Raw genomic sequence first — 13,133 nt, 5'->3', positions numbered from 1 at the left:
GACTTCCCAGGTTATTTCCACTGGCAGTGGGCATTGGGGAAAGTCCAAATTCTCATGCGTGCAGTCTTCTCTGGCACTATCTCAATAGGGAAGGGAAGTAAAAGGCTCATTCCTTAGTGCCTGGTAAAGTAGGAGCTCTTTACCAAACTGACTGGGAATAAAAGACTCTTCTCAGCTCTCTCTGACACCTCCATGATGGGTTTTTTGGGGTGCTGTTTATAACCTTGCAAGGATGAAGTCTCCTCTTCCCATAGAGCTTTGGCTGGCATCTTGGAAATGAGACCACAGTTTTTACTGTGATGTTTGGCTGGAGTAGAGTGATTGTCTGGATTGCCCCCTTCCCAGCCTAATCGTTAAAGACAGCTGGCTTTTGTTGGGTATTTTGTTGTTGTTTGAGGGTAGATATCTGTGACTAAAGAAAAGTGCCCTTCTCTAGTCTGTTACCTTCTCTTCATCTTTCTGGGCTACTCAGTGTTTATGTATATGTCCAAAGGTTTTTATGTGCTTAGCAGGAAAAATAGGGGAACGCACAACAATCCAATCTTACCAAAAGTGTAACATCAGAATTTGTTTCCCAGTTAGAGCAAGCCTCAAGCTCTAGTAAGCATAGAGGCTGAAATAGGATTAGAAAGTCATTGGTAGAGATTTGTAGTGTAATCTTACAAAAACCACACTCATTGGCCAGATCACTAATTCTAGAAAAGCCTCTCATAAAAAGCTAATATGATCTATTTATTGATGGGATAAGTTACTTAGAAAGAATTGAGATGGGATAAGCATTTTAACTAGGGTAGCAAGTATCAATAGGTCACACCTCTAGTGTGTTTTAATGTTAAGACAACACAGAACTGAGTTGTACAGCTTGACAGGCACTCCTGAGCACTATTCAAGAGTAGAAAGAGTGTTAAGAACTAATCTCTATCTTAAGGTACTTAGCAAAAATCCCCCTCCTAGGAGTACAAGAGCTATGATAACTAAACCAACTAGGCTGCCCTCTTCTGACAGGAAGAACCCTAATGTCCCAGACTTAACATCCCACTTACATTTTCCAATCTAATACCTCCTTCATCAGTGTGAAGTAAGTGATAAAATGACACTTCCCAAAATCAGGTAGTGCCTTAACTTACTCTTTTTTGAGATTAAGCTCAATAAACTTTTTCTGTAAAGGGCCAAGTAGTAAGTGTCTAAGACTGAATGGGCCACAACCTGTGCTGCAATTCTTCTTTGTTGCTATTTTTTATAGTCACTTTAAAAATGAAAGTATCCTTCTCAGCTCTCAAATCATACAACACAGAACACCGGCCAGAAGTTCTGTTCTAGATGCCAAATTTTGAGTCTTTGGTACCAATTAATAGTGGCATTCCTTTGGATAAATCATCAAACTGTTTCTTTTAAAGATGTGTTTAGAAATGGTAACCTGCAAAGAATGGGTTAACATTTGGTGGCCAGTGCCACTGTAACCTGTCCACATTTAGAAGTTCTGCAAGTGTAATCTGAGGTTCTGAAATGAGAGGATTTTTATTTTTGTACATCCATCTTGTCCTCATGTCACCTCCATGAGGCCAAGATTATGCTGCTCAGTATTTTATTTCTAGCACATGGACTATAGTCTGGAAATATATCGTGGTATAGTTATCATTTGTCTTGGTAGTATCCAGATCTTCTAAAATACTAGGCTTTTCCTAGTCAGTTTTACTCTGTCCATACACTGTGTAGCGTTACGTAGTATTTATTCCTGTGTGAGCTGCTATACTAAGGGCATTTTGTAGTTGCTCCATACAACCCTATGAGGGTTTGTCTCTGTCTTATACCTGAGAGATCAATATCATACAGCTACCCAGAAAGCCAGGGCTGGAACCAGCTATTATGGCTCTCTGGCTGAGGTTCTTAGCACCCTCCAAGTAATGCACATGGAAGCTCATTCTGTGTCACCTCTAGGCTTCCATCTCAAGGCTCTCTGGTTTTCACTGCCATGACTTATCAAAGCTCCACCAAGGTGGAGACAGAGGCACTTACTTGTCAAGTCTACTAACTTTATCCAAAGTCACCGAACAGTAATATACTTAAGATAGGTTATGTTCCATGTATATAAACTATATCTCAATTTTAAAAATAATCTACTTGCTGGGCACCAGTGGCTCACACCTGTAATCATAGCTACTCGGGAGGCTGAGATCTGAAGATCTCAGTTTGAAGCCAGCCCAGGCAGAAAAGTCCCCGTGAGACTCTCCACTTAACCACTCAAAAACCAGAAGTGGCACTGTGGCTCAGAGCACTAGCCTTGAGCACAAAGAGGCCCAGGCCCTGAGTTCAAACCCCACAACTGATAATAATAATAATAACAACAACAGCTACTCAGTGGGCACCAGTGGCTCTCATCTATAATCCTAGCTACACAGGAGGCTGAGATCTGAGGAATGCAATTTGAAGCCAGCCCAGACAGGAAAGTCCCTAGGACTCTTATCTCTTATTAACTAACCAGAAAGCCAGAAGTGGAGCTGTGACTCAAGTGATAGGATACTAGAAGCGGTAGAGAACTAGCCTTGAGCAAAAAGAAGCTCAGGAGCAGCACCCAAACCCTGAGTTGCTCCAGGACCAGCAAAAAAACATCTACTCACAATCTCAAAACTAATTTGGACACCTTAAAATCAGGAAGAAATAAGTAAGAAAGAAATCTTTATTAATAAGGAGAGAATGAAAAGAGTCCAACCTTTTCCAAAAACAAACTTATCATACCTTTGTTTTCTAAAGTATTTAAAGATTAAGTTTTTTACTTCCATTTTTATCCCTAGGGAAAGGAAAACCTCTTCAGCGTAAGGTTAAACCACCGAAGAAGCAAGAGGAGAAAGAGAAGAGGGTAAAGGGAAAGCCTCAGGAGGATGAGCTAAAGGACTCCCTGGCTGACGATGACAGCTCCTCCACCACCACAGAGACCTCCAACCCCGACACAGAACCACTTCTCAAGGAGGTATGAGGGAGCTCACAGAGTACTGCCAGGAAACAAGAATGTATCTGAAGGGGCCTGGTTTTAATACAAAATTAATATTTTACATATCATGTCCACATGTTCCAAGAATTCATTCTTAGTATGCTTGGATGACTAAAAAGTCATCCTCTGCAGAACCTGTCCCAGTTTTGGAGCTGGTTGATTTTACTTCCCCTAGAGAACAACATTTGGAATCATAGTAGAAAAGTTCATAATTGGTGCTTCTTAAAAGTTAGGGAGTTTATGGAATAGTAATTGTATGCATCACAGAATGTTTTTTGGTTTTAAGTATCAAAAGCAGAGCACCAGAGGCTCATGCTTATAAATCTTAACTACTTAGGAGGCTGAGATCTGAGGATTGTGGTTTGATACCAGCCCAGACAGGAATGTCTGTGAAATTCTTATCTGTAATCAGCCACCAAAAAGCTGGAAGTAGAGCTGTATCTCACTCAAATGATAGAACACTAGCCTTAAGTGAAGGAGGAGAGCGGGAGAGAGAGAAATCATGAGAAGGAATTGTACGATTTTCATTACATCATAATGCTAGAAGCAGGGCTCTGGTAGCACCTCGCTCCAGGCAGATGAAGCAGTGGCTCTCCCAGAGTATGGCATAATAAATTGTCTCCTGAATGGGGGCCAGGCCCAGGACCTGGCAACACAACGGAGAATGCTATCTTACCCACTTTGAGTCTCAACTCATAGGTGGTGAATTAGCATCAGGAATAATATTGCATATGCCTGTTACATACAGGCATTAGAAAGTGAGGGTAATGTTATGGTTGTGAATGTGTTCAGCAGTGTGAGTTACAACTAGTGTGCAAAAAAGTGAGAGTACATTAAAATTTTAACGTTTTTAATTTTTGAAAAGAATATATTCTACTTTTGAAATTATCTCAATACAAGCTTTAATATTACAGTCCAGGATCTCTTTCTCAGTTTTAATCTAGTGGCCTAAGAAATGACTTAAGCATACCCAATAGTCATCTGGATGAATTAATTTCTTGAAGGGTATGTGTAACTTACTGTTCACATCAACTGCTTTCCCCTTGCATCTCCTTGCAGTTGATGTGGTGGTCTGCCTACTATATTACAGGTCTTACAATTACTGAATTTACATGTTTTTTTTAATCCATCTAACAAATGACCAGAGAATCGGGATGCCTACTAATCTTGAATGAAGTCTCAGCAATTTCCACTATATGAATAGCATTTGGAAAGCATGTCCAGCACAGGCTTTTCCACACTCCCTGCCTAACTTTCCAGTCTCTTTACTGGTCACCTTCTAGTGCCCCTTCTCTGACTGACATGTCATCTAACCCAGTATCATTCTGGCCTCTGTTGTTCCTGTCCTTGTCCTAACCCATTTTCCATGTCATCTGCTCTGTCTCAGAGCTCATCTTCTGGAGAACCCATGCCTGCTCACCCCGCCCCTCACATGAGTTCTGTCACTCCTCCTCAGCACTGTCAAGCGGAGGTTATGTGCTTTTATTTCTTTGAGACTGTTCTTGGGTGTGTAGATTGTATGTTTTCTTTCCAACTAGGTAAATATCTCTTGTGCATCTTTTCAGCCCTATTCTCTATTGTGCACCTAAGTGGTAGGTCTGGTGCTTAACCTGATCAAAGATTGAGAAAATACTTCTTAAATAGTCTCAAAAGGGGCCAGGCATGGTGATGCACTAATATAATCCCAACTACTCAGGAAGCAGAGATTGCGGGGCGGGGTGGGGGGGGGAGGGGGAAGTTAATGAGCAACCAATAAGCTGAGCATAGAGGCACATATCTGTGATCCTACCTGTATGGGAGTCATAGTGGGAAGATCCTGGTCCAGGCCAACCTTGAGATACTATCTAGGGGGAGAAAAAAGGATGAGGGTGTAGTTCAAATGTTAGACAGTCTACCTATGAAGCATGAGACCCTGAGTTTAAACCCGGTACCCACCCCCAAAAAAGGAACACATGGGTGGAGAGGGTATTAGCCCCACCACTGGTTATTTATTCTTAACTATTAAATAGACTGACCTGGTGTGGCCTGTTAAATCTAGGTTATCTTACTAACCACATACTGTGAGACCAGACAGCTGGTGGGTAGGTGCTAATAACCACATGCTAACCACATGCTTGATCCTCACACCCATAGCCGGCCCCCCTTTACTAAGTATGTCCTTGCTTGTGTCCCAGTTAACCCATTCTTCTTGAGCAACTTTGGAAAAGATCCAGGTTGTTTTTAGTACGCAGTCCACCCCACGTGCCTCTCTTCAGGTCAGATCACCATTCCCTAAGTAGATACACACCCTGCTCAGGAGCCAAGTCCTCTGAACTCCTGTGTGACTCATGCCACAACATGGTCATATTAGCCTAAAAACTTGTAGTACAGGTTCTGGCTATGAATTGGAAACAGCAGCTGGTGGGTCAATTGAATAGCATGACTTTTAAGATGAAGCTTGGATTGCTTTTCAGGCAAGACAGCCTCTCCATGCTCCATCTGGCCAGTGTGTCTATCATTATGTATGCTTCCTTCCTGCTAGACTTCACAGCATTTGGGGGAAGAGATTAGCCCATTTTGGTAATTCCACTGCTTGGCACCAAATGGGTAGCCAGTAAATGTATGTGGAATAAGTGAATGAATATCTGGGCCCTCCTTTTGAAGGGAGTGGTAGTTAGCATTACAGTGGCTACACACTGTTATCAATTGCAGTAGAATATATGCTAAATGCTCTCTTGACTGAGTTTTGTGCTCAGGATTAGGCACATTGCTGGAAGTGTTTAACTTTATATTGTAGTCCTTGATGGATTTTTCTTTGCCTCAATACTGAAAAATAAGATGTTACTAATAACTGCCACTATTACCACCACCCACCCCATCAGGATAGGATATGAATATAAATGTAAGTGACCTCCTTTGTAGCTAAGCCTCATGGGAACATAACTATAATAAGTTTAGATGGCTAGACCTCAGTGTCATGGGCCCACACCTGTAATTCTAGTAATGTAGGAGACTGAGATCCAAAGAATCTTGATTCAGAGCCAAAGGGACTCCCATCTCCAAAATAACCAGCAAAAAAGCTGACTGGAGGCATCACTCAATTTGTAGAGTGCTTACTGAGCAAGGCCAGCAAGTGAAATACCCTGAGTTCAAACCCCAAGACTGACATTAAAAAAAAAAAAGGACTAGAAAATAGATAAAACCACACAGCAGATTTCAGGAAAAGATTCTTTATGCATATGACTTGTATATCTGTTACATCTTAAGTTTTGTGTCAGAATCTTGAAATGGGACTAATTTCAACATTTTTACTAGTCATTTCCAGCAATTAAGTATATGCTTTTTTTTTTTTTTTTGCAGGATATAGAAAAGCAAAAAGGAAAACAAGCCATGCCTGAAAAACATGAAAATGAAATGTCACAAGTGAAGCAAAAAAGCAAAAAACTGTTAAATGTTAAGAAAGAAATCCTGACAGATGTGAAATCCAGGTGAGAAAAAAAATGATTGCAGAGAAATAAGATGTTTAAAAGGAGACACTGGTATTGGTTCTGGTTTATTGCTTTGTAAAAGTAAGGCTTAGTGGCAAAGCTGGGTACTGCCTCCAGTTTCTCTTGGGGTTTTCCTGATGTCTAATGTGTTCACTGTGGTTGATTAAAACAACCATGTGCTTCTGATGTCAGGAATATAGAGAGTGAAGTGTGCTATCTGTAGTAGAAATTTAGGTATGATTTGTTTCCAAGCAGAGAGCTTGTGTACCATGAGTACACTTGTGCCGCAGATATAGGTATGAGTATGATTTTTCAAAAACAAAAAAATCTCTTAATCTATTGACTTACTAACCCAGTGCTGCACTTGGAATCTAGATTTCTGTGTCATAAAACTTGGGAGCTTATTCTTTAAAAATGTTCCCCAATTAGAGTTCTACTATGAAATGACTCGGGTCAGTCTCTAGGACAGGACTCAGTTAGGCACCATTTTGATGGCTTGCTGTAGAAGGCTTTCCCAGATAATAAGTGCATTGAGCCAACTGGCTTATTAACTAAAGTTATGTCATACTTTCATTAAACCTTTGGTTAACACCTACATAATAAACCAATTTCAATTTTAGCTCATTGATAATTCCCTTCCTAGTTAATTATAAAAATGTTCAACAGCATGGAAGCTGATAGCTATTGATAGTGATATCCAGAATATTGAAGGGATTGGTTATAAATTAAGAAGGAAGACATAGTTGTTTCCTGTTAGTTTGGATCATAGATCTGTGGAAGGTCTGTTCTTACTCCAATTCTGAGAATACTTAACTGAAGAGAAACACCATTGACTTATTCTCTATCCCTGGATTGTACAGTTGGCCTCAGACAAGGGTTGCTAGTGCTGTTCTTTATACCCAAAAGAGAATAAGAAATTAGTGATTACAACAGAAAAATTTTACTTAACCTGAAGCTTAGAAAATGGCATGTGGATGAAAATTGTACTCTTTTGTGGAAACTGTTCATTTGAATTATATAATCTCACATTCTGTTGAAACAGCCTGGCTCTGTAGGAATGTCATCTAGAGTAGTAATTGACCATTTGAGGGGAGGGAGAAGAGACCACCTCTTCTGAAAAGGAGATTGACAATGCTTGTATCTTTCCTGAGAGAAGCCAGTATGAAACACTGATCAGTTTTAATGTTGAGGCATCTCAGTGCATCCTACTCCTAGTGTTGAGGGATTTTTCTTCTAGACCTAAAAAGATGATTTATGGGATATTTTAAAGTAAATGATGCTAATAAATCTAAATTATGAAAAACTTTTTACATGATTAGAAATATTGTATAAATTGATTTACATTATGGGTCTTACAATCATAATTTTTTTTAATCCGTTCTTCTAGCTGCATGTCAGTGGCTCACATCTGTAATCCTAGCTACTCAGGTGGCTGAAAGATAAGGATCATGATTCAAAGCCAGCCCAGGCAGAAAAGTCCCCATGAGACTCTTATCTCCAATTAACCACTCAAAAACTGGAAGTGGAGCTATGGTTCAAAGGGACAGAGCACTAGCCTTGGGCAGAAGAGCTCAGGGATGGGTACCCAAGCCCTGAGTTTAAGTCCAACAACCAACCAAAAAAAAAAAAAGTTTCTAAGAACTCTTAGAGATACAGTCACCATCTCGGCCATTTACTAGTCCTGATGCCTGAGTTTAGTACCAGACACTGAAGCTGGACTTGTTTCTCCTAACCCTATTCTTCTTCCACTGGCTTATGTTGTTCTCCTTTTTTTAAATGAGTAAGGAAATATTGTCATATTTTAATTTGAAAAGTCTAAAAAACTTCACTTGAGTCCACTATGTTAACCAGCAGTGAGAGTGGTCTGTGCAAGTAACAGTTTGTACATAGTCTCCTGATATGTAGTTAGGCAATGTAATTTTTTTTTTCAGTGCTAGGACGGAACCTAGAGCACAGCTCATGCTAGTTAAGTGCTCTAACCCCTTCAGCTACACCCAGTCCTTGATTATATAGTTAGTTACAAGATAAATCATTACCAAGCAACAGTTCAAGTAAGGTCCTCTAAATTGTCTTTTTTATGTATTGTAAAAGTTAAATTGTCTTTTTTAATTGGAAAAATCCATATGCAGTCTCTTGTTTTTAATCTCCTTAATCTTGTTAAATTCACTAATCTTTTGTTTCTGAATTTAAAGATAAAAGTATTGAGAACCAGAATGCATTAGTATATCAAGTATGCACTTAGATAAATAAAAACTTTAGAAATAAAAAAGAAGAAAAGTTGCCTCTCAGAGTAGAGCTATTCGCTGTGTTTACTGAGTTGTAATAGTAAATATGGTTCACTGTCACTCAGGTAGGATCATGGCCAGCCCACGTTTTAGTGATACCCGAGTTTCCCATCCATTATGATTCCAGGTATCTGAAGGAAAGGTGCACACATTCTTTAAAGACATGTCATAAGGCATGTATCATCACTTTTTTTAGGAAGCCTTGTAAGAGAGAAAAAGGCCAAAGGAAGGTTCAGGTGCTATCTCCACAGCACTATCCTTCCACACTTCCAAAAATGGACTCCAAAATGTAAGCTCCTAGGAGTAGGAACATGGGGTTCCAATGACAGAAATCTGGTCTAACAAATTTTTTTTCAGCTTTAACATTACAGAAATGGCCTATAACCCTCCAAGTGACTATTCTAAGTCATGGATGCTAGGAAGTACGAATTAATTCTCAGGCACCAAAAGAAACCAGTTGGACATCCCTGTTTAGGACACAGCTATCCACAAGATCATCGTAGTCTCGTAATACTCACATGTTTACATAACTGTAATCTCAAGGAAACAGAGGGAAGTTTAGCATGTAGACTGGCAGTACTCTCTCTGGTAATGTTTGCATGCAGTGTTCAGCTCAAAGGTCATGGTTACCCTGTTCCACCTCCCCAAGATCCATCAATCAGCACAGGAAAATCGTCTTTCCGTTCTTGCTTCTTGTCTTTTCTAGACATGAGGAATCAAACCTGGCATCTGAACCACTTTTCTCTCTTCCCTTTTAGAAAGAATTATCTCAAGAAATTTGGCTCTTACCCATTTTATTTAGAAGCCTTAATAAAGATTTGGCTGAGGATCATCTCTCTTAAAAACAGATGAGTCAACAAAAATAAAATAGTCTGCCACCTTTTTTCTTAAAAGCAATTATTTTACAGTGGCAGAGTTAAGTTCTTATAAATAGCTATCCCTATCCCCACACTTAGACAACTTACCTAAAAATAACCCACAACCCACATGGCCTCCAACAAGATTGGGTATCTGTGTCCTCTGGCTGTTTTTAGAAAGCAAAGTTTTAAAATAACCCTTTTGGAGTGGAAGGAGGACAGAGATTTTATAATGCTGTAGCAATCGTGGTCTTTCCAATAAACTCTGAATTTTTTTCCTACCTAAAATTCTTTTTTTTAAACAGAGAAAAACCTCCTGTTTCCATTTCCTGCCATTCATTCTTTTTATTTGGGGGGAGGGGGGAGAGGGGGAGGGGTCTGGTCGTGGGGCCTGAACTCTGAGCCTGGGCACTGTCCCTCAGCTGTTCAGCTCAAGGCTAGCCACAGCGCCACTTCCGGCTTTTTTTTTCTTTTTGCTTATGTGGTGCTGAGGAATTGAACCCAGAGCCTCATGCATGCAAGGCAAGTACTCTACCACTGAGCCACCTTCCCAGCCCCTGCCATTCATTTTTATAAATTCTACTTATTTTTTTGCTAACAACCCTCTGAATTTAGATTAGCTCTCACTTATCTATTATGGAAATTTTAGAAATGTAGAGAAACAAAAGGATGAAAATATCCTTTGACACCTTATAAAGTGTTTGTAAACAGCTGTCTTTAAATTAAATGTCCTTATTTGGGCTGGGAAGGTGGCTCAGTGGTAGAGCGCTTGCCTTGCATGCCTGAGGCCCTGGGTTCCATTCCTCAGCACCACATAAGCAAAAAGAAAAAAGCCGGCAGTGGCACTGTGGCTCAAGTGGTAGAGTGCTAGCCTTGAGCTGAAGAGCTGAGGGACAGCGCCCAGGCCCAGAGTTCAGGCCCTACGAACGGACCCAAAAAACAACAATAAAATGTCCTTATTTATAAGGTCACACTCTGTGAATTTACCTTCTTGGTGTGTGTGGAGTGGAGGTTGTTTTGTTAGGTTTGGGAATTTTGAACTACTGTTTGTCTCTGACCCAGAACAGAGCACAAATGGGCAGCATTGTGGTGAATGAGGGAAGGAAGAAGATGAAGTACATAATGGACTTAAAGCATAGAGACAAGTAGAAAATACCAGATTTACATCTTTAAAACATGTACACAAACTTTGTAGATGTGTAAAGAAAAGTAAACTGTCAAACTCTCAACTCCGCCCTGTACTGCAGCTTTGCAGCCATACTGGGTTCAGTGGCAATCACTGAAGCTCCAAGGGGGGGTCCATTGAGTTTCCTTAGCTGTGCTCAACCTTCTGTGGAATATCCTCGTTGGGTGTATTGGTGTAGCTCCTCCCAGGGCTCCCCAAGTCCAAGAGGTGATCTTAGTGGACATCATAGAAGCAGCTTTGCTGTCCAGGTAGTTCCTCTGCTTGTAGTGCTGCTTTGTGTGTACCTGCTATGAAGTTCATTGCCCCAAGTGATTCTTTATCTGCAACTGCTTGTCTCCCTCCAAGATTTAATGTCTTTTTTTTTTTTAATCAGATTGTGGAAACTTAAAATGGTTCGTCCAGCCTACCATTTTGCCTTGACTGAAAAGAAGTTCTGTCAGTTGTCTGCAGTGTCCAGAACCTAGTCCCCTCTCATTTAAGAGTTTCTGTGGGAAAAGGTGTTTAGGGTTTTGACTAGTAGAACCTGTGATATCTTCAAAAGTCCGACAAGTGGTATGATAGAGGAAGAGACTCACCCATAGCAGCCCTTACTGTTCCACTCATCCATAGCAGCCCTTACTGTTCCACACAGCAAGTCAGACCCAAGCTTTGTACACATTTCTGAAGAAGGCACTCTAATTCCTAGTCTGTTAACAGATAATATAGCTCAACACACTGTTGGCATTCAGAAACACAAAGAGGAAATCTGCATGTGCCAAGTATCTAGGTTAAGATTGTGGGACTATAAGTGGGTCATACCTACCTCAGGATAATCATAGTTTCAAATGACTTTTAATTACTTCTACAATCTGTTCCAAAACAAGAACGAGTTTGAATTTTCCATCATTGATTGTCTTTCAGTTCTTTAGAACTATCATATACTCCGTCATTGGAAAGTAAACAACGTAGAAATCTCCCAACCAAGATTCCTCTTCCAACTGCTTTGACAAGTGGATCCAAACCACGAAATTCCCAGAAGACAAAAGGTATTGTCACTTTGCTTATAGATACATTCTTGAATCATTGTTTTCATAATTGTTGCAAGTTGTCAGTAATCTCTCAACAGTCATAAGGCAAATCTATATTTTATCGTCATTGGAAGTTTCATTGAAACAGACCTGAAGGGGGAGAATTACTCTTCTTTAACAACTTTTTCCTGATTTCTGTGCAGGTACAAGTAAGCTAATAGATAACAGACCACCCGCCCTGGCAAAATTTCTTCCAAACAGTCAAGAACTAGGCAACACCAGTAGTTCAGAGGGTGAAAAAGACTCTCCTCCACCAGAGTGGGATGCTGTACCAGTTCACAAGCCCGGCAGTTGTAAGTACAGGTTTTAGAAATCACCATACTCCCCTCACCTACAGCCCACCTCCACCCACTACAGTGTGGGTTATCCATTGTCAATAGCCTGCTGGGGCCAACCTGATGCAGCTAAAGGGGCCAATACTTACACCATTTGGCCAGCAGGTACACTACTGGAAATTGAAATTAGCCCTGGTAGAATGTTTACACAGAGATCAGCAGAAGATTCTTGAGGCATTTTGCTGGTATACCAACCGTACCATCTAGGCATCCCAAGAATTGTCTGCTTTATAAGCATAATAACTCAGCAGTTCTTTATCTGTGACTAGCTTTGTAAAAGTTGTTTACTATCAACCTTACAACTTTTACAGAAACAACCTACATGAAAGTTTTATGATTGCTCTTACTATCTTCTTGACTTTGTTTCTCAGATGTTTCCTGTGGTAAATCAAGACAGTAAGCACAGACTACTAAAATAAGGTAGAAGTCCTCACCCTCTAGAAACTTTTGGACTAAAATGGAAGACATCAATGTTTAGGGGTAGTCACCCTAACCTTAGGACCTCTGTCTGCCCATGTGAGAGTGGACTTGCAGTTGGCCCGTTTGTACTTAAAGGGAAATGAAGAGGACTAAAGGTATCATCAGGTTGAACAATGAGATCATTTAAGGTGAAGGGAAATTGAGATGAAGTGTACATGACAAGCCCTGAATAAGCTAATGAAGGCAAAGGAGCTGGATGCTGTAGTGAGGTGCCCAATAAACATGGCTGTTAGCTTTTCCCATAGCCAGTGTCTTAGGACTGTTCTGAGGCCTGGCAGATAAGCACGCTCTGCTGTGAAATACCACTAGTTTGTGAAACTGAGCACCAGGGAGAGGGGTGCCAGCCTTCCAGATATTGAAGCTGATTGATAGTGATGCCACCAGGAGGCCCTGAGCCACATTTAATGTGGCTCCTTTGGGATGGAGGGGAAAAGACAACAGGGTTTAATCCCATGAGGTTTCATCTC

The 13,133-nt window shown here is 40.5% G+C and overlaps 1 protein-coding gene across 2 annotated transcripts in view; it reads left to right on the top strand.

Moving 5' to 3' along the window:
* Nucleotides 1-13,133, top strand: part of Tmem131 (transmembrane protein 131) — a 187,238-nt gene that overhangs the window by 164,058 nt on the left and 10,047 nt on the right. For both annotated transcript variants that reach the window (XM_042695339.1, XM_042695338.1), the window contains exons 32-35: nt 2,793-2,968; nt 6,329-6,456; nt 11,685-11,809; nt 11,995-12,144. In XM_042695339.1, coding sequence (XP_042551273.1) covers nt 2,793-2,968; nt 6,329-6,456; nt 11,685-11,809; nt 11,995-12,144 — 579 coding nt within the window. The remainder of the gene's footprint in view (nt 1-2,792; nt 2,969-6,328; nt 6,457-11,684; nt 11,810-11,994; nt 12,145-13,133) is intronic.

The sequence above is a fragment of the Dipodomys spectabilis genome, unplaced genomic scaffold (assembly GCF_019054845.1).
Source record: "Dipodomys spectabilis isolate Male_0828 unplaced genomic scaffold, ASM1905484v1 ptg000187l, whole genome shotgun sequence".
Taxonomy (NCBI): Eukaryota; Metazoa; Chordata; class Mammalia; order Rodentia; family Heteromyidae; genus Dipodomys; species Dipodomys spectabilis.
Note: the sequence above shows the minus strand (reverse complement) of the source record. Positions and strands in the feature narration are given on the sequence as shown.